Source organism: Phaethon aethereus, assembly GCF_964289735.1.
Source record: "Phaethon aethereus genome assembly, chromosome: 1".
In the NCBI taxonomy this organism is placed as follows: domain Eukaryota; kingdom Metazoa; phylum Chordata; class Aves; order Phaethontiformes; family Phaethontidae; genus Phaethon; species Phaethon aethereus.
In genome coordinates this window covers 199,202,846-199,222,816 of record NC_138575.1, presented here as the reverse complement: position 1 = coordinate 199,222,816, position 19,971 = coordinate 199,202,846, and the positions used below count along the sequence as shown (strand labels likewise).

Below are 19,971 nucleotides of genomic sequence, written 5' to 3'. Positions count from 1 at the left end.
CACCTTCTTAGCACTCTTCTGTGCCTTCTCCATGCCCAGGACCTTTGGCCACCTCCCCTGCAGCTCCCTGTCCCTTGTACCCCTGTACAAGGAGTATTGACTCCTTCTTTCAAAACTGTTGATAAACTAGTGTGTGCCTGCACACAGAGGAAAGAACATATACCCAATATGTATGCACTGATACCAATGAATGCACTCGCTCTTTGTACCTCATTATTGCAGATCATTCCCAGACATTTTAACGAACACTCATCATGCTAAGAATAATAATAATCAGCATTAGCCCTGAGTTATACATAGCAGTTAGCTTTAGCTGGGAACACTGAGAAGTGATGGTTTTTAGTAGCTGAGTGACAGGAGAGTGTCTGTGACGTGTTTACATGATAAGCCTAAGAATAGCCCAACTTTGTAGGAAGTCACTGAAATGTCCAACAAAATGAGAATTAAAACTTTGGGCGAGGGAATCAAATCACATCAAGAGTTGTCTCATGATTAAGTATTACGGCTTATGTTACAAAGTTCTTCCATTATACCACTTGAGTTTCTCAATGTCTGTTTAGAGAGACTGCAACGGAAATGTTACTAAAACGCTGCTGTTGTCACGGTTTCTCTGCCACCAGAAGAATAATGTAGCACAGGCTTCCTGCATTACTTCAACTGTACGGACACAAAGTTTGAGGTTTTTCTAACTTTAAAAATATATTTGTGGCTACCTTAACCACACACAAACAAACAACCAATCAACCTACCACAGTGAAAAGCCAAATTGGAGGGACTCAGATATTGCATATACAGGAAACGGGTGGAACTGGCACAATGTCTTTAAACGGTGAAAACAGCTACCTTGATTGCTAAAAGAAACCTTTTGACCATTCCTTGTTCAACTCTTCCCTTGATTACAATAATCTCATCCTGTGGTCACCCCATTTCTCCTTTCATGCTAAACCAAATGTGCAACTTTTTGAGTTTCTTCATCCATTTCCTACTGCTTTGTCTCCTACATCTTTGTTGTTTCCATTGAGCTTTGAGATTGTTTTTACCATGCATGCTATGCTTGGATGTGGAAGTGGGGTAGACACTGTTTAGATAGCAGGACTCCATTGATGTGGAAGCGCCTCAGAGAGCTGTCCATAGCTGTTTGCAGCAGCAGAACTGCTCACAGTAGCAGTCTGTCAGAGCCAGACACTTGTGGTGACGTGCTGCATTCAGTGAGCTCAGTGCTATTAACAATCTTACAATATCCCAGCAGATGAGGAAGGGTTTTGTCTGAACTGTGTCCCTTTGAGTTTACTCTGGGAGACCAAGAATGACTCTTGGACTGCAAAGAGTGAAAAGCTATAGACTCCCACGGAAAAAAAAAAAAATCCTGGATGCTCTAGAGCAGCTATGCGTGCACCAATCATGCAGCTCACAGCTTGGCCGGGAACTCAGGCTTAGAGAGCATTTTCTACTTACAATAGGAATCCAGCTGTGCTTGAAAAGCTATGGAAGAGCATCAGAAATGAAGAAACCTTAGAAAAACTGTGAAAAACTGGAGCAAAGAGATTGTTTCACTAACCTCCCTTCTCCATAGGGACCAGGAGGAATAAAGCAATGCAAGTGGATCTTTCTTAGATGAACTAAACAGCATGAAGACAAGGAATACCAACGAGAACCACTAAGTTTCACCGCAAAACTTCCCATGTAATACATGCAGGGATCATGCCTTGGTTCATTTCTGGGCACATTTTTTAAAAGGGGCTGCTTGCCAAAGACTTCAAACAAAACCTGCAGTTCGGTCGCAAGGACCCATTATTAGCATCTTTCTCCAGGGAGGAATTTATTTGCTGTTGACTGGAAGTTGCTTTGACATTTCAGCCACTCCTCTTCCGCTGTCTCCAAAATGCATGGCACACAAGGAGAATGAGGTCTGGTCATCAGACAGCTCCTTCTGCACCCTGTGAGCAGGTAAGACTTCAACCATAACGTGGCTAGATTACTTCTGGAAAATAACTGGTTCTCATCATCTTTTGTTCATCATTCCCCCTTTGGAATAGACTGTATGTTCCTGTGCCTGAAATGATTTCCCTTTCCTCCTTCAAATCCCTCCTTGTGGCTCATTTTTCATGTGCTTTCCTACGATAGTCTCCCCTAGGAAGCTATTTGCTCCCATCTTTGCCTTGATCTTTAAGCACGTAGAAGTGGCCAGCTAAATAGAGCAAATGCCTCACTGGGACCCAGCCCGTTCCCATGCACTGGAACGGCGCCACGAACACCTGTGGTACTTTCTAAATAACACAACAGCAGGAGAAAATACAGTCCCAGGCCTGATTCTTGGCTGCATGCAAAGCCCTATTTATTCTGCGCTCTGTGAAAGGGCCCTAACAGGAGAGTCATTATAGTTTATATCCATTTTCACATGCAAAAGACTGAAGGCAGCCATCAAGGAAAGAAGACCTATATCCCCGGTGTCCTTAGAATTACAAAAAACATTTCAGTGTCCTTATAAAAATGACAGGCCTAGAATAAGGTGGTCTTTAAAATTCATAATCTCTTCAGCCATTACTGCCACAAACCAAACTAGTCTGTGAAACCAGGTGCTGTGACAGTGGCATGGCTTTGTGCATCTTCGCCTGAGCTCCTCCGTAGCGCAGGCTACCTAACCACACCAAATCAGTCTCAGGTCTAACCCAGGGAAGTACAGTTGATCTAGGACATTCTTTAGGAAAACATCTTGATCTGAAGGTTTTAGCTCATGGAGAATCCTCCATGCCCCTTGGCAAGTTAATCTCATTGGCTTCCTCTCCCACGTTAGACACCAAGAGATGACAGGCCTACTTGTCCTTCAGAAGTGTCTGCATCTCCCCATGGTCCTTAAAAGGCTGTTGACTTGGACAAGACACAACATTTAGACAGCTAATGCTGCTGGGATGAATCCCACCATACTGAGATCTCTCTCAAACTTTGCTTCTGTAATCTGGATTCGTTTGGCTCTTTAAATTTTTTAATGCAAGAAAAGACCTGGTCATCTAATAATCTAGGACCACATCTGTGAATAAACTCTCTAATGAGAGTAAATTATTTAATTCTCATAGGAAAAAACAACAGGAAATTGTGCAATGTCACAAAATGAAGCAAAGATGACCTGGAACCCTGCCCCTGTGTTCCTAAGGTGCCCCAAGATACTACAGACCAGCTCTAAGAAAGCAGATATAGTGAATCTCACTGGTACGCTTTCCTGGCATGTCACTTACCTTAATATAGCTGCATGCAGAAATAAGTACATCCCTACATCTCAGCAGATAAATACCAAGTATGGAAGTTATTTGCATGTATGCAGCTCTTAAAATATGAACAATATATAAATACTGGCTTCTTCACTGTTACCTTGAAAGCATCTTACAGTGCCTTTTCAACACATGCTGTCCCACAGAAAGGTTATCTGCTCCTAGGAATCATACCTTATTTTTTCCCTCTATTACAGCCGTTCGCTCAGTGATGCTCTGGATCCTATTTCCCATGTTGCTGCCGGCTTTCAGGATGAAAGATCCTTCGGTATAAGAGCAAAAGCCGTGCCTGAAGACAACAAAAATTGAAGTTTTATTGATTTCGTGATAGACTGAAACATTCAACACGAGACAAATCAATTCTAGAAACAGTGATCAGTCAGGGAAACTGCAGGTGCTGTGATGACCAGGCAAGTATAGTTACTTTTCATAAAGTCTTGAGGTTTGGAGCCTGATGACTGGATCCACTTCCACGGCCCCTCCTTGAATATTAGCTCTCTGGAGTCAGTGTTAACATTTAACCCACTGTGGAATGGGAAGTCAGAATTTACAATCTGAGACTAATTACAGGGCTGTGGAAGACCAGCATCCCATTTCCAATGCTTACGTTTTCAGCCAGTCGTGGTTCAGGCTTGGCTTCAAACATGAGTTTATATTATTTTCAGCATTAAGTTCAAGACAAGTCATGTTTGTTTCAAGATTCATTCCATAATGTATCGGATGGTGTTTCACTATGTGCAGGTTCTTTTTGTTATCATGAAAAATTATGCAAGTTCTCATTTCTGAGTATTTTCTTCAGTTCAGTTTACAAAATGGCAAAATACCAATACTGGGATTCACTGCTTACAAGACACAGAAAAAATAACTGTAATCCTGCATATTTGCAAAACAAAGTTAAACAAAACTATACCTAATTGCCAAAGGGATTTAAATGTTCATTTAATCTGAAAAAATCAGTCATGTTAATGAATGGAAATCTCAGGGAAAAAGTGTTTTTGCCTTATGCAACCAATTGGCTTCTAATCAGAACATTCAGGTGTGGTCATGGTAGAGCTAATTTGTTTCCCAAAGCCTAATTTGGTACACATGGAAATAAACACATTGGAATGCTTTTTAAATGTTGTCTGTCCCAATTCTTCTTTGAGGATAGTTTTGCTTTTCATCCAAAATTTACTTGTTGCTTGTTCAATTCCAGCTTCAACAGTAGAGCTTAACCCTTCAGCAGGGTCAAGCTCTTTCAAATATGATATGTTCCTTTGATCTTCCATGGATTTGAAAGATAATGACTGTAGTATCTGCAATCAAATAGTTCTGAAACGTGTATCAGTTGTTTGGAGAAATGACCTTTAAAGCCTGGTGTCTGGATAACGGCATGTGATGCAATCCCGACCAAAGAATGAGGTTCATTTCCCTTCAGCTAACTGTGCAGTTTGCTTAAATTTTGTGCTGTTTATAATATCGATGGCACACTAAATTTTCATGCTTGTTTTTAATTGTGTGGCTTTACGTCAAACTGGCCGCTGTCTTAGCAGATATTACAGCTTAAAGAAATGATGATATGTAAACTAACTTGGGCTGTGATCATTAGCACAGATACATGATTGTCTGTCCAAATTTGACATCCATCGAGAGGCTCAGTGAGCTGAAAAAGCCAAAAAACAGGAGCAGGCCATGGTCATTCATGCATGGAGAAAGGCAGGGAGCAATAGCATGGCAAGAAAGGCCTATCTACACAAACATTTCTTTCAGACTCTGGTTTAAAAGTCAGCTCCTAATACATGATTGCTGGGGCCAGGATGGATGAGAGACAGCTACATTAAGACAGCTGATGCATTCAGATGGGAATAAATGGTTAAAAATTGTTTGGAAAGATAAAAAACCCATTTTACATTGCACATTTAATGCTTTAAGAAGTCTGGTTCTGTAAGAAGACTAGAGCACAGAAGACATGATAATGTTGGTAAGCTGATAACATTTACATGCCATAGCAGATATCAGAACTTATTTCATGATGCCAGTACTGTAGGAATACAAGCAGGCAGTACAAAGGCACACCCTCATGACTGGATATTTGGGCAATCTCTGTACAGGAAGACAAGACCCCAAAATCTCATTTCATCTATACTAAAAAATAATCTTATCTTCATCCTTTCAAACAGATAGAAACTGGTATTTTTCCTCACAGACTGAATTTATGTTTCTTTGTTACCATGCTGAAAATTCGTGCTCTTTACTGTAAAAGACCTTACAGAGACTCATATTTTGGTAAAGGACAGAAAGAAGGTACGATGCGTATTCAGAAACTGCTTGTGTGGCTCTGAAAGGCATCTCCAATCTCCTTTCTCTGTCTCTGGAGCCTCCAGGCTTAGTTATTATTATACTCTTCCTCATAATTCTTTCAAAAAGACTGTATATATTTAGGTTGCAATGTCTTAGGGATGAGGACAGTGTTATGTCTTTGTTGATGTTTAGCACAATGGGGTGCTGATTACTCATTAATACCATAATACAAACCACCATCATAATTACAATAACATCTCAATAACAAGAAAAACACATGTAAAACACTAGATGAAATATTAGTCCTGGAGGCACATATGTGAGCTCTACTGACTTCACATACCATACTATCTCCAACCTGCTGATTACAATGTCAATGCAATTATAGTAGAATATCGAATATACTTAATAGCTCTTGTCCATGGTTTTAATAAAAAAGGAGTCACAATCAAGCTGAGAATACATTATCCAACAGCCCACAGTACACAGTGGGAGATGTGAGTACTGTCATACGCACCGCTTCGGCTCCAAAGTCTGCTGGATCAGCAAACGTTTACAAATCAGTTGCAGGGCGGCTGCCAGGCGAAGTCTAGGACAAGACTCAGACTCATCCCTTTGGATGCAGAACCAGATGCTTTCTCCCCTCAGCTGCCAAATGCTCTCACTTTAACCTCAAATACACGAACACAGCTTAGGGACAGGGAACACGAGCCACCTCCAGTCTCCTAAGCTGGTTACTCAGGTTAGAACTGGGTCATTCTTCCTCCTGCTGCTGCCAGCGGTGCTGCGTGAAGCCGCTGCTTGAGCCGCAGCAGCGGGTAGAGATGGGGAAGGGACAAATGGGAGTAATTAAGAGTCCTGCCCCCTTAAGCTGACTTCAGCTTCTAAGAACAGGCATTTTGTAACAGAAAGAGAAAAGGCTCTGCTGAACTCAGATGTAGTCATCAAAACAAATGTTTTTGTTAAGTACACATGCTTGGAAAGAAAGAGTGAAAAATGAAAATATAAAAATTTACTCTGGCTGGGACCAAAATACACAACCATCTTCCCGTTAATTCAATTGATCTTTCATTGCGTGTGTCCTCAGTTAACATCAGCTACATATTTTTATGCTTTGTAAAGAAATAATTTCTTCAGATTATCCACTCAGTAAAATAGCAAGGGTATCCTATTTGTAGCAAGAACTGCCTGTGTTTGCAGGGAAAACCCTCTGAAGTTTGGATATCTGAATCTTACTCCAGATATCTCCGGAGTGCATGAATTTCTGAAATGTTTGGTTGTGGGATGAGCCTCATTGCTTTGCATCTTCAGGAACGCTTACTGCAGGGTTACTGCCAGGTTAATGAAAAAGCACATAGTGTGCACAGCGATGGATAAACAAGCTGATACCCGCCAGCACATTTCTAAGCACTTCTTACACCTGTTTCCCCGCAGATCCTTTCACATCCCTACTTTGGAGGTGCGACTATGCCTGCGTAGAGATCCTATATAATAAAAGCTTAAGGGGGTGTGAGTACAAACGTATGTTTATAAGCATAACGCAACCTCAGAGCAAGGTAATCAGACCCTGCTGTCTCAGCCGAGCACTGGGAGAAGCAGAGCAACCAGGTTTCTCAGCCCCTAAGTAGTTTTTTCCATGTGCCTGCGTGCGTGCTCGCATGCGCGATGCCGGTGTGCGCGCGCACGCACCCCCGCACGCACCGGCACGCTTCATCCTTTGTGTCGAGAGCCTGAGAAATAGGCTATTCCTTTGTAAAAACAGAAGCTGTTAATTGTCCCGTGGGTTTTGAGAGAAGCCCAGCGCCGGGGGAAGGAGGGGTGAGAGCGGCTTGGCTGGCGCTGGGGGCCGATGGAAACGGGCAGCGCGCGCTGCCTGCCCGGCTGCCTGAGCGTAGGGCGAGCTCCGCCGGCAGACCTGCTTGTCGCCCTTAACTTCGGGAATTTACATTTCTTTGGAAGGGCTGGGGGGAGGTTTATGCAACCAGATGTAAGTTCAGCTTTATCAAAGGTCTGTGATGCGCAGAGCTGGCACCGGTGGGGGCCCTAGAGAAGTGGCCTGGGGGAGGGGAGCCAGCCTGCTTCTCAAGAATACATCAAGCCCTTGAGGAAGCAGAGTGTGCCATGTTTGAAGATGCAAAGATAATCACAGTGCTGGGAACCGTCTTGTGTAGCGGAGGAAGCCAAACAACAAGAGGAAAGCAGCATATGCTCCTGATTTCGCACAGGAAGCTAGCAGCACCTCCTGCCAAAGTGAGATAAGAAAACTCCCATGGCCTATTCTGGACAAGGCCATGGTTATCAACCTTAGCTTCACACTGTCCTCACTCTGCTCTGCAGCCCGCTCCCTTTCCTAATGAGTTTCAGAGCCCTCACCTCTATTAGCGTACATCATGCCAAGCACAATAGTGTGGTATATTTATAACTATCGTCGGGGAAAAGTTTCCAGGGTAAGAGTGTACTTCATGTCATCTTGATGTATTTCACTGAAATCAAACTAGAAACCAGCTCCAAGCTGAAGTCCTGGCTACGAAACTACTGATTTCAGAAGAAAAGTGGTTTTGTTGTCACCCCCGTGATTTATAGCAGAGCATAGGAGCTGAGGTAAAGAATTTGTCTACTTGTTTACAGGACAGATTTGACTTCCTGTATGATAGACAGTCCTAAACAAAAGCCCTAGACCCAGCTTGTGCCCAGACACCTCTTCTTCCCCATCCTGGAGACAGTTCTGCAATTTGCAGTTGTAGTAGCACAGTGACAAATACCAGTGGAAGAGCCTCAATCCCCATATCAATTGGAAAAAAATTCGTCTGTCTTCTCATCTTCTCAGCTCCTCCCTCCCAAACCCTCCTGTGTGATGCCAGAGGCCATTGCAACCTTTCCTTCCTGTAACATCCCATTCAATTCTCTAAGAATTCCTCTTGGCAAGGCCAGTGGCAGCCTCAATCACACTCTTGTTTACCGAGGTAGTATTTGGCAATTGCACCAATACTAGGAGCAAGAGGAGGATCCTCTCACTAATGGTGACCATTTTTGAGAGTGATTAATGGCAGGCACAATATTTTTCTCAGCATCTATTCTTTTTTTAGGGCAGCAATCAATCCCTAGCAGCACTGGGGCTACAAATTCAAGTTGGGCTGACTCAACGTCTTTCAAGAGGTGGTGGTGACAACACTAACTTTAAGACAGGAACTCCGGAAATTCCTGGAATTGTAAAGAATATATAGGAACTGTTTTTCACTTGGAAGTTATAAAAAAAATCTGAATGACATGAGCCTCACCTGCTCCATGCCTTGGCATCCAGCTCCGTGCAATTTGTAGTGCAAGGCTGGTGTAGCCATGTGTCCTGGGGCATATTGAGTTGTTTTGAGGCAGGAAACAGAGAAGAAAAATAGTATGAGGGAGCATGTACAGGTTGTAAAATGTGCTTAATGGAGGTGGAGGGGGAGAATGTGTACTGGACGCCCACCAGCGTGCTCTATGAGCTTTGGCTGTAACACTATAATGCACTTGTCCATTAAGGAGCTATGGTCCAAGCGTTCCCACTCTAGGTCAAAAATAATGGGTTAGAGGCTGAAATGCTGTCCCCCACCACATTCAGTGGTGAAGTTGCAGCCAGCTGAGAGTTCAACCCAAGCACCTTCCCCAATACACACACTCACATGGAGTATGTAAGTTAGTGGGGCTAGGAGAAAATCTCCTACAAATAGTAGGAGCTGAGTACATTTTACATCATATATTGTAGTTTGTTTATTTTTATTTATTTAGGAGCTTAGCAAGGAATGCCAAACAACAAGTCCTGGTGAGAGTGATGTAGGTTCCTCCTCTGCATATCTCATTTTTCAGCCCTTCACTTCTCTGCTTTCACTGGTCCCTACTGCTGCCCACTGCAGTGTTGACACTTGCCCATCAAGAACAGATGGAACATCACCAGCCCATCTCACTTCAGACATGCTCATGACTCCCAGAGAACAGTAACTCTCCATTGCCACTCCTCACCCTCAGTCTCCAGCATGGGAGTGGACTTGTGACCAAGTACACTGGACACTATTAGCTGTGCTGAACAGTTATTTGCTGCCAAGCTGCAGGGTGGCTGGAGGACTTCTCAATGGCCTCAATGCATTAGGCTGGGTTGGGGCCCTGGTGCACTGCCCAGTTGCCAGCGTGAGGACTGAGTTGGTTTCTATTTTGTAGGATGCTCTGTGCCCCCGCTGAGGGGGATACTTAGAGGGAAAGTGCATTCTCTAGGGGAGATTCCCAATGTCCTGAATGCCTCATCCTCCTTGTGAGCATCTTTAAAAACAGAAGGGTACATGTCAGTCATGGTCTTGTTGCACATCACCATGCCTCTATGGAAAAAGAAACTGTTTGACAGCTGCACACTGCCTTTTTTCACCCCGTTATTATCTACATGCAACCAGAAAAATGGACAGTGTTTCCCTTTCACAGTCATCCTTTCCAAACATTATGGCTTGCCCTGAACTACCTCAGTATGCTACCACAGAAAGCTGATTATCTGAATAATCTCAAAAGAAGCTGTAAGATCAACAGCAGTCTTACCTAACCCACCTTCCAGCCCTTCATCAGCCTATGCGCACATTTCCACAGGAGAATAATCACTTCTACATCTGCACACCTGAGCACCATGCAACACCAGCTATTCACAATAAAAAATGCAAATGCCTGAGGCTGAGGGTCATCAAAAAACACATTTTGCTTCCAACTTCTTTGCCAGTACTTAAGACCCCTGGCCACCAGGGAACATAACAGCATTTGAAAGTAATTTTTCTGGTTTTTGCACATCCTGAGTTGACCTTAAATTTTCTCACCTTGAGTTGGTTATCAGATAAATACATTTCGCTTCTTGACCCTGTTTCCTGCTTCACACTGCTTAGCATCCTTCATGGACACAGAATACCATCACATTTCAGCCAATCCTTCCTTCCTTCTTGTCCACCTCCTTTCCCTTCTTTGCTAGACTGTAGTCACTCTCATCTCCCATGCAGTCCTGTGACTCAGCCTCCACTTTCTCTCTCAGAGGGTGCCAACCATGTCCTCCACAGAGGAGCTGAATGTTGGCAGGAGCTACAGACTTCTCAAGCAAAGCATGAGGTTTCCACAAGCATCTAGAACTTCTTGCTGGGAAAAAGTGTTTTATTTTAATAGTCTGTGTTGTACTGAAAGGAAGAGGCATTTTCTGATTTGATTGAGTAGTCAGAAACCTAAAGAGGAAGACCATGAAACCTCTACATGCAACGGCTACTCTTAGTCTCTGTTTCTTCTATTTCCAAATAAGTTCCCTATATAGAAAGTCCAAGATATTGTTGAGACCCTTCTAGCATAAGTCATTTTCCATGCACATCACTCCTAATAGCTCACTCGACTTCTAGACATAACCTCACAACTACAGCCTCCCAAGATCCAGGTATTTCCAACACCTTCCTTCTCATAATGCCAAAATTCCCTTCCTTTCCTTTGTTGTCCTGACTGGATCCTCTTGGCTCTAGAAAGAAGTAACTCTTTCCTAATCTATTTACATAGTCCTTAATACTCCCTGTCTTGCTGACAAGCTGGAAGCACAGCTAACACCCTTTCAATTTTCCAATGATCAGTGGAGGAGATGAAAGACCTATTGCTTCATTGAGTTTGTGTTTTTCAAGATGGTTTGTTTTCAGCTTCACTGCAAGTAGGGAGAGAGCAACTCTGGGCTGACTGGAGCAAGGGACTGGAAGTGCAGGCAGAAAACAAGGAAGGAATGAGAAAGAATGGAGGGAAACATTTTTAAGGAGAGAGGGGAGTTGATTAGAGGGAAAACAGGAAAAGAAAATACTGACAGATGTGGATATAAGACCAAGGATCCATCTACCCCATATCCTGTCTCAACAATGACCATAAGCAGATGGTTGGGGATGAGTAAGAACAGGACTAACTTCAGATACTTCCTCCTAATACTCCCCCAGTCACCAATTATTATCAGCTCAAGAGCTTCCCACAATGGAGGCAGTTTCTACACTTCAGTGGATTTCTCTTCCAAGACTTTGTGCAAACTGTTCAGAGCCCCACCCTTCATGCTGCCCACTGCATGAAGACCCATCTTCTTTTTCTGTCCCAAATTACACTCCTCCTGGCTTCATTTAATGGCCCCTTCTTTTTGAACTGGAAAAAGACATACACAGCTGATCCCAGACATCTGCATCCTTCACAAGTCTGCAGATCTCTATTGTGTAGCCCCTCAAGTCACATCTTTTTCAGTGTCCAGAGCTTTGACCTCCCTCCTCACTCGTCCCTCACACATTCCTCTCATTCCCTGAAATTCCTTTGATCCTTTTTGTTGCCCTTCCTGGTGTGCCTCCCAGTTTGGCTGCACCCTTTGAGATGAAAGGATCAGAAATGCTCATATTATAAAAGAAGTTGGTAATTTATAGATTTATGTGGGATTATCATAGCATTCTCTATTCTGCTATTTCTTTCCTCGTAATTCCTAACACTTGGTTTGCTTCTTGAGCTGCTCATTATTTGTGATCGCTTTCATATACCCATGTATCACAACACGCCTGTGTATCACAACACTCAGATCTCTCTTTGTGGAAGTAATGATCAGCCAACAGCCTTTTTGCATGTACAGCCTTTTACACTTTATGTTTTACATGTGAAAGATTGTTTTTTCCTATGTACATCATGTATATTTATCTTCAGTGAATTTAATCTGGCAGCTGATCACTCAGATACCCAAACTCATATAGTTCTACATTTCTTCGCAATCAGCCTTCATCCTTACAAATCTGAGTAACTTAGTATCATCAGCAAACTCTGTCACCTCCTTACCACCTTTTCCAGGTTATTTCTGAACATGTTGACAAGTACAGACCCAAGCACCAGCTCCTGAAATACTTCACTGGTCACCTCCCTATGCTGCAAGAATTGACTGTTCCCTCTTACCCTCTGTTTTCTATTTTTTAAGTGAATATTTTTTTATGAGCATGATCTTGCCTCATAGTCTGTGTCTGTTCAAAGCCTTCTGCAAAGGCTTTTTGAAAGGCGCACACGTAAAAGGAAAAAGGATGCTAACTAAAGTTTGTATATTTTTGTAAAAGGTGTACTCAATCCAGTAACAGTACTCCATTCGTAATCACTCCTAAGCACGCACAGAGTTTGACCTGGTGCCTTCTTTTGGCCAAGAGTCCCTGCTAGTGCAGGAACAGGTTTCTGGCTACGGGCTGGGATGTCCCACTGGTTCGGACACCACCAGAGTGCAGGGCCTCGCTCACGATGTGCAGTCCCCACATACAACTTCTCACACACTTTATTTTCTATGGGCTGGACCACAATGAGTAAAAGATCAAGCAATAATGCCCCACTGCCTGCATGACCCTTATGTGTTTTTCCTTAAGATTGGGTGTCAGACTGTCCTTAGTAAAGCCAGGAGACCACCCACTGAAGGCAACAAGAGGAAAAAAGAAAGTGGCAAAAAAACAAGGAACAGCAAGTAAAAAAAAGATAGGAGGGCGAGGGTTAAAAGTATGATACTAAACAGAGCACTCCTGATCATCTGGGTGTTACTGTAGTCCTTATGGTTTAGGTTTGGTCAATGACCAATTAAAATAATTACTCAGGCAACATAATGCATTCTAGTTTAAAACATTTTGGAAATAGACTGGGAAAAATTTGCTTTAAAGTGATTTGAAAACTAGCAATACTGAAATTTGAAAGCTTAAACTTCTGGTTCAGCTAAAACCCATAGTGCAACCAGTTACAGCTTGCAGAATAAATTCATCAGTGCATGTACTGTGTTACCTTGAGGACAGACTGGGCCAAACTGTACACAAGGTATAGCCTGTATTTGTCAAGTTTATTTATCCATATGTATATGGCAGGTCTGATTCATATGACATTTCGTAAGTAAAATGTCTTAAAATAAAAAAAATTCCAAAATACTGACTGAGGAGGAGGATACAGTCCTACTAGCTGTCTTCAGAGGATTAACTTTTGGTTCACAATGGAAGTGCAGAATGAGATGTTTCAGCACATTGCTTGTTCAGGCTGAAGTAAATCAGATGCTATTTCACTTCTCTCTTTTGGCTTCAAATTCTCACAAGTCCACGGTGCCACAGTGTACACTCATGTCCGTTCCTCTGTATTTTTTGGAAGGTATGTGAGGAACACAGGGTTTGATTTTCATCTATGCTAATCTATTTCCCCAACCACACCAAAGTAAGGGAATAGCTAGCATATTTTTTCATGTACCCATTTTAAGTACCTTTACATTACTAGACCACTGTAAGAGCATTTTCTTTTAACAGAGAGTGGAAGGCACAAAGGCCACCAGCCAGATCCTCAGCCAGTGTGAATTTAGAGCTGAGGATCTGGCCACATGTCAAATTAAACAAAGGCATTTTTGAACTACCTGTTTATTAATGGCATCTGACCTACTTTTACCAGCTCTAAGGACTCAGACTTCCCCTTCCCGAAAATAGAAGGTGGCATGGGGAACAAAAACAGTCGCTGTGGACAAACTAATGGGCATCAATGTTTGCAGACATCCAACAATTAAATTTAGGTGGTTCAGTACATTTCTAATTAAGTACAATTAACATTTGTTCTTTACTTGTTCATTTTACATACCTCACTGATGTTCCAAATCTGGTTTCCCCTGATAATCTATCCGAGCACATCCTAATGATTCTGCCTTTCAATCCCTTATTAATACACTGACATAAACAATGCAGAAATGCAATTAGACTGCTATGCACACATGGCCTGCCTCCTCTTTCACCGAAGCTGGTGGGAGTCTGGCCGTGCACTTTCATTACGGTAGCTTCAGGCTTTCTATATCTCTGCAGAAGTTTCAAGGAAAACCTCCAGTTTTTGTCTCACTGAGATCCACCACACGCTCCTCTTCCTGCCTGTGCAGTGCTGGAGACCTATTTCTGTAGAAAACTATTCACACATGACCCTATCTTCACACTGCAGACAAGCCTCAAAGGGAGGTAATATTCCCTTCTCATCACTCTGTGTTAAACCAGTAGTGATTCCACTGAGGAGCATGGACCCACATCGGAGCATGGACCCACATCAGAGCATTACAAACGTCGTGATTTCCTGAGGTTGGCTCTTTGACAGCAGTACCAGCTTAGGCACTGCTGAACAGCCCCTGGTCCCTGCTGCCCGTTTCTGTCCTCAACTTCAGATATTCAGACCCTTCATTCCCAATCTCACCCATTCAGGTGGTTTTACCACCAAGAAGAGTTCATATCCTGACACTACAGCCAAGGGAGGGAGAGAATTAGGTATCAGTTTTTCCAGTGACTTTCTTTTTGTAGGCACCTCCACAATAACTGTTGTGTTTCTCTCTCACACACACGGAGAAAAAAACAAAGGCCAAAAAACCACAGACTGATGTGACGACAGAGTTGTAAAATAGTAATAATAAAATTCAGTCTGAGGCTAAACAAAACTGATAGCTCAAGGAGAAAGGGAGGCAGCGAGGTGGTGGGAGAGTTGGAACACCCAAAGTAAAATTTCAGTGTTGCATCTACTTGCAGTTTCTGAAGGGCTGATCAGCCAAACCTTGGGCAGAGCACAATGAAGACCTCTCTTGAACTGCCCACATGGAAATGTCCAGAGTAACTGCCTCCAAACGGCACTGCACAACCGCTGAGAAAACCAGTGTTTCCACAGAGCAATATCAATATCCCACTTGCCTTTCTTGGAAATTTCTGCCAGAGCAGTTTAAGATAAACACAAATCTGCTGAAGAGATTCAGGTCAAGAACCATTAACATCAAGCGTGCTCCCAGTGTGCAGATGTTTGTTCTGCAGCCTCAGAGCTGATGAGTTTTAGGTGGACCCCAGCCTGGCTGGCTCCAGAGACCCTCAGCAAGCCCTGCCGCTGTCTGCTGACAACCCAACCTGAGCAAAAATGAGGCCAGAAATAACAGCTCCAGAGAGGTGGGGAAGAGGCCAAGGAGGCTGATGGACACTGCAGGACAAACATCCCTCAGGCTGCCTTCTGCTATATCCACGGAGCAAGTGGGGTCTGTCCAGTTGTCCCAGGGCTGTCCTGGGAATGCATGTGTCTGCTACAGAGCAGCAGAGTAAGCTGAAGTAAGATAGCACTGGAAAAGAAGTTTCTCAGTCGTTTAAGAACAGCTAATCTTTAATTTTTTTAATTGTATTTTATTTTAACTCTCATTGCGTATTCTACTATCTTTTGCCTGCCATCTCTGAATTTTCTAGCTCTGCATAAGCTTTAAAAAAAACCCAAAACATTATTTTTTGCCCCAGACAGTTTTTCTTGACTCTTCTATCTTTCCTTGCTAGGGTGAACATCAGAAGACAATCTTTCCACCTCCCCATCTAGTTAGCTAGCTCGCTAACAAAATGTTATTTAATGGCAATAGAGTTGGTTTAAGCAAAGTAATTTTAACAGAAAATAAAGAACAGGGAATTTTAATAATGTTGGTCTCTCCACATTCCAAAAAGTCAAATTTGTTGAGCAATTTTACAGCTTTTTTTTTTTTTTTTTAATGTGCTACTAGGAAACTATGGAAACTATTTAATTTGACTGGTCTCCTGTTACTGGTCTGAATGATGCAGAGAGGAGAGTTATGCAAATTGATTGTATTAATCACAAAGCATTAAAATATATCTGCATTTCATTTAAAAGCCATGCAATCTACTGAATTATTTTTAGATTTTTGAAACAGAAATACTGTCTGGAACAAACATTGAAAGAAGCAGCCAGACAACCTAATGGTTTCTATTAAGGAGCCCATAGGCAAGTCGTTCAAAAATAAAAACATCTAATTTATGCACTATGTGTCATTCCCCAGCTTGCAGTGATAGTACTCAAGTGATGTTAAGTTAAGCACATACATAAATCTCGGAGCAAACAGGTCTGTGCACTGCAAGGTCTCTGCAGCAACAGCATCTTTTTTTACTTGGAGTGTATGCTCTGTCCGGTGTCGTGGGACCCAGAAACCTGATGAGAATCCCTACTGCCAAACATTGAATAATGGTAACCTGTGTGGGTTTATCAACTTAAGGTACAAGGTACGTCTGTGCACAGAAATAGGCACTACTTGAGCACAAGCAGAGCAACATTTTAGCCTTGGAAACCTAACACTGGGCAGATAAATCCAAAGAAATGCTAATGTAATGGCAGAACAAGATACATTTTTTATCTGCTGCACAAAGTACACACGCCTTAAATCTGTTGTTTAGGCAAACCTCTCCTCACACAAAGAGGAAATTACAGTGAAATAGGTGGGATTAAAGGGTTCTCCAGTTCTTCAGGGAGAACACCTGAACTAGCACAGACATCAGCCTGAGCAAGCCATGCCAGCTGCTGAGGTAGTCCACTCTGCTCCCTTCCCGAAACAGGAGACAAAATGTAATTATTCAGCTATTTCTGCCTTTCAATGATAGTTAATTGACATCATATTATTCAAAGGGAGTCACTCCACTCCTCTTATGCAAAGCATTAAAAACGGTGTTCTCCAGACTACTACTTCAATGAGCATTTAAAGGAGAAGGAAGGGGAGGGGGTTAAAGAGAATTGTCACAGAACAATTACAAAGGCAATTTGGAAGCAAGTCTGGAAACAACCTTGTAACAGAGCCAATAGCCGATTCAAATTGTTACATTTCTCCTTTGATCACCTGCTCAAACACACTTCTAATTAACATTTAATTGAGTCTACAGTTTAGCACATTACTAAACACCTGCTTGCGAATATTAGTTTCTGATTCTGACGACACGCTCTCCTGTGCTGGAGGGCAGATCTGTGCTTGTTAACAGAAGGAAATATTTGACAATGGACGAGCACCACCCCAACTCCCAAAGAAGAACCAGCTGTTTTCAGTGCCACACTGTGATTTCAATCCAGAGTATGCATAGATACATAAATACTTAAAAGAGACTAAAAGATTGAAAAAGTTTATGTATGCCTTTCACAGAGTTTCTTTACTTAAAAGATGTTGTGATTTCTTTTCTCTTACATCTTGCACCTATAAGCAACAATAAATTACTACTCAGGATGTTATGTCTTGTCCTTTGTAGGTAACGTGAGAGATGATAGAGGCAATGCAGCCCTCACCTGTCCTTGAAATGGAGAATAGGTTATACCTATTCCAGCAAAAAGAGAGATTGCTAGTGCCACCTCTTGGTGAGAAGGGCACAGAAAGACACCCATTTGCATAATCCCAAAGCAAGACGTAATTGGAAAAAACTATGTGTGCTTCTAGGAAGTGCTGGCCACTCTCTCACTGATCACAAAGCACTTACAAGCACTCTAAATTTGAAATAAGGTGTTTGTCCTATTTAATTGAATACGGTGTCCTGTATCCCTGCAGTTAAGCATGTACTTAAATGTTTGGCTGGACCAGCACCAAAACCGAATTCTATGAAAGTGTTGAAGAAGTTAAATCCTATATAAAACAATCAGCTGAAACTGAGAAAATGTTTGTTCCTAAACTTTTGTTAGGTTTTTAAATATCTCCATTGTGCTGTGATCCAAATACCTTGTATGTTTGAACCCTCCAATAGTAGCTTAATGCTAATGCCATTGTGGAGGTTGACTGGTAATCATTAAGATTGTGTCAGGTTTCATGATTCTGGAAGAGTTTGGGATAAATGAGTGAACACACAAACTTGTAATCGTTAGAAACAGAATTCAAAAGAAAGCTTAAATATAAGAGAGGATTAGTTAAGAGCCACATCAGCATCAAGTAAGCTTGTAGGGTGCTATTTATATTTTACCTTGTTGAAATATCATCTGGAGAATGCTGGGCACATTTGGCTTGCTGAACTGAATCTATGAGTCTATGTATCATAAGAGAGATTTGACCTTCATAATGGAAAAAGTCTTTAAGATTATTTCTGTTGATTTTCAAAAGAAGCCACACAGGGGAATCACTGTGCATGGAGGAAAGCATGGAGGAAACCATGGAAATCTCATCCATGAGAAAGTGTGTGAACTTTGCAAGACATTGTCTGCAAGGCTTCCCTCATAAAAATTAAAAAGCAATTATCACCTCTGCACATTGCACGCATGAATAGTAGGGAACTGTAAATAAACCTAAGTAGCAATACGAAATAAACTCTGCCCTCCATTTTCAAATAAAGATGCAGAAAACACGGCATTGTGCCTACCTGTTTACTAGAAAATATATTGATGAAAGTGTACAAACTCCATTAACTAAGCAATGGTCATGGCAAGATTTATTCTTGTGAAAAGGAATATATTTAAATGTAATGGTAAGGGAAGACATGCTAAATAGAAGTAAGGAAGCTGTCCTACCTTGTTCTAGAATGGTTTTGTCTACAGGGATACCACATCCATGTAATTTTAGGCTGAGGAATACCATACACGGTGCATGTCAGCACTTGTTTGCTGTTCAGTAAATACAGATTGGGATCAGGGAATGATGAGACAGCATTTTCATATATCTGGGGTTTCACTGTAAAGGGTAAAAATTGGAAAGCAATTAAAACCAGCTCATTTCCAACGTATTGCATGATCACGAAAATACTACATTCCTGCAAGGTGAGTAATAAGAAGAAAACCCAGGAGAACAAAGAAAAACAGCAGGACTAAGTTGAGTCAGACGAACAGTTAGTAACACATTTAAGTCATCAGGAACAAGTATGTGACCTGGGAAGACAGAAAACCTTCTAATAAAAACCAGTGTCTGTCTTATGATTCAAAGATTGGCCTGTCACCCCACATGGGTTTGGAGCCATGAAAGTCAGTAAGAAAACCCACAGCGACCTGAACTGTGCAAGATCAATGAAAAACTAGCTCAATGAAAATTTATCATTTACATGTTCAGGAGAAGCATAGGAATATGCTGTAAACTTACCATTTACTGTAAGAGTGACTGTGAGATTCTTAGACAAGTTCCACTGCCGTATGCTCAATATTATGGTGTAGTTTCCAGCATCTTCCTCAGCAACATCCTTGATGATTAATGAATAGTCTTTAACCATGTATCGGGCACACTTTTCAGCAGCAGGTAACCCATCTTTTAACCTGTTTAAAAGAATTCCAGAAATGAAAATTTTGAAAAATAGTGTTGCTTAAACTACCTGAGTTATTTCATTTCACAACATTTCTTAATCTTTGGGCAAGGATTAAATTTACAGTCTGAGATTCTGTTTCCAGAGGCTTATCCTTCCCGTACAAGTAAGATTGCTGATATTTATAAAGCACTTTGGAGAATACCGTTCTATATATTAAAAGTGATAAGGATCTGACAGAGCTCTGTAGTATTTGACGGTTGATGCAAATTGCAACTGTCTCTGAAGATCCCAGTTTTCCATGTTTGTGTTTCCATTTAGTTTGGAAGACTACCATTTTGGCTAACAGTCTTTCACACAAATAAAGGTTGCATCATCCAGCACTGACCATTTCTTTATGACCTCAGAAT

At 41.9% G+C, this 19,971-nt stretch overlaps 1 protein-coding gene across 1 annotated transcript in view; it reads right to left on the bottom strand.

Annotated features, from left to right (window-relative positions):
- Positions 1-19,971, bottom strand: part of FLT1 (fms related receptor tyrosine kinase 1) — an 88,440-nt gene that overhangs the window by 45,495 nt on the left and 22,974 nt on the right. Inside the window, exons 8-10 of the mRNA XM_082008266.1 lie at positions 19,405-19,574; positions 18,843-19,002; positions 3,441-3,555 (exon numbers count right to left, since the gene is read on the bottom strand). Of these exons, the coding sequence (XP_081864392.1) occupies positions 3,441-3,555; positions 18,843-19,002; positions 19,405-19,574 (445 nt within the window). The remainder of the gene's footprint in view (positions 1-3,440; positions 3,556-18,842; positions 19,003-19,404; positions 19,575-19,971) is intronic.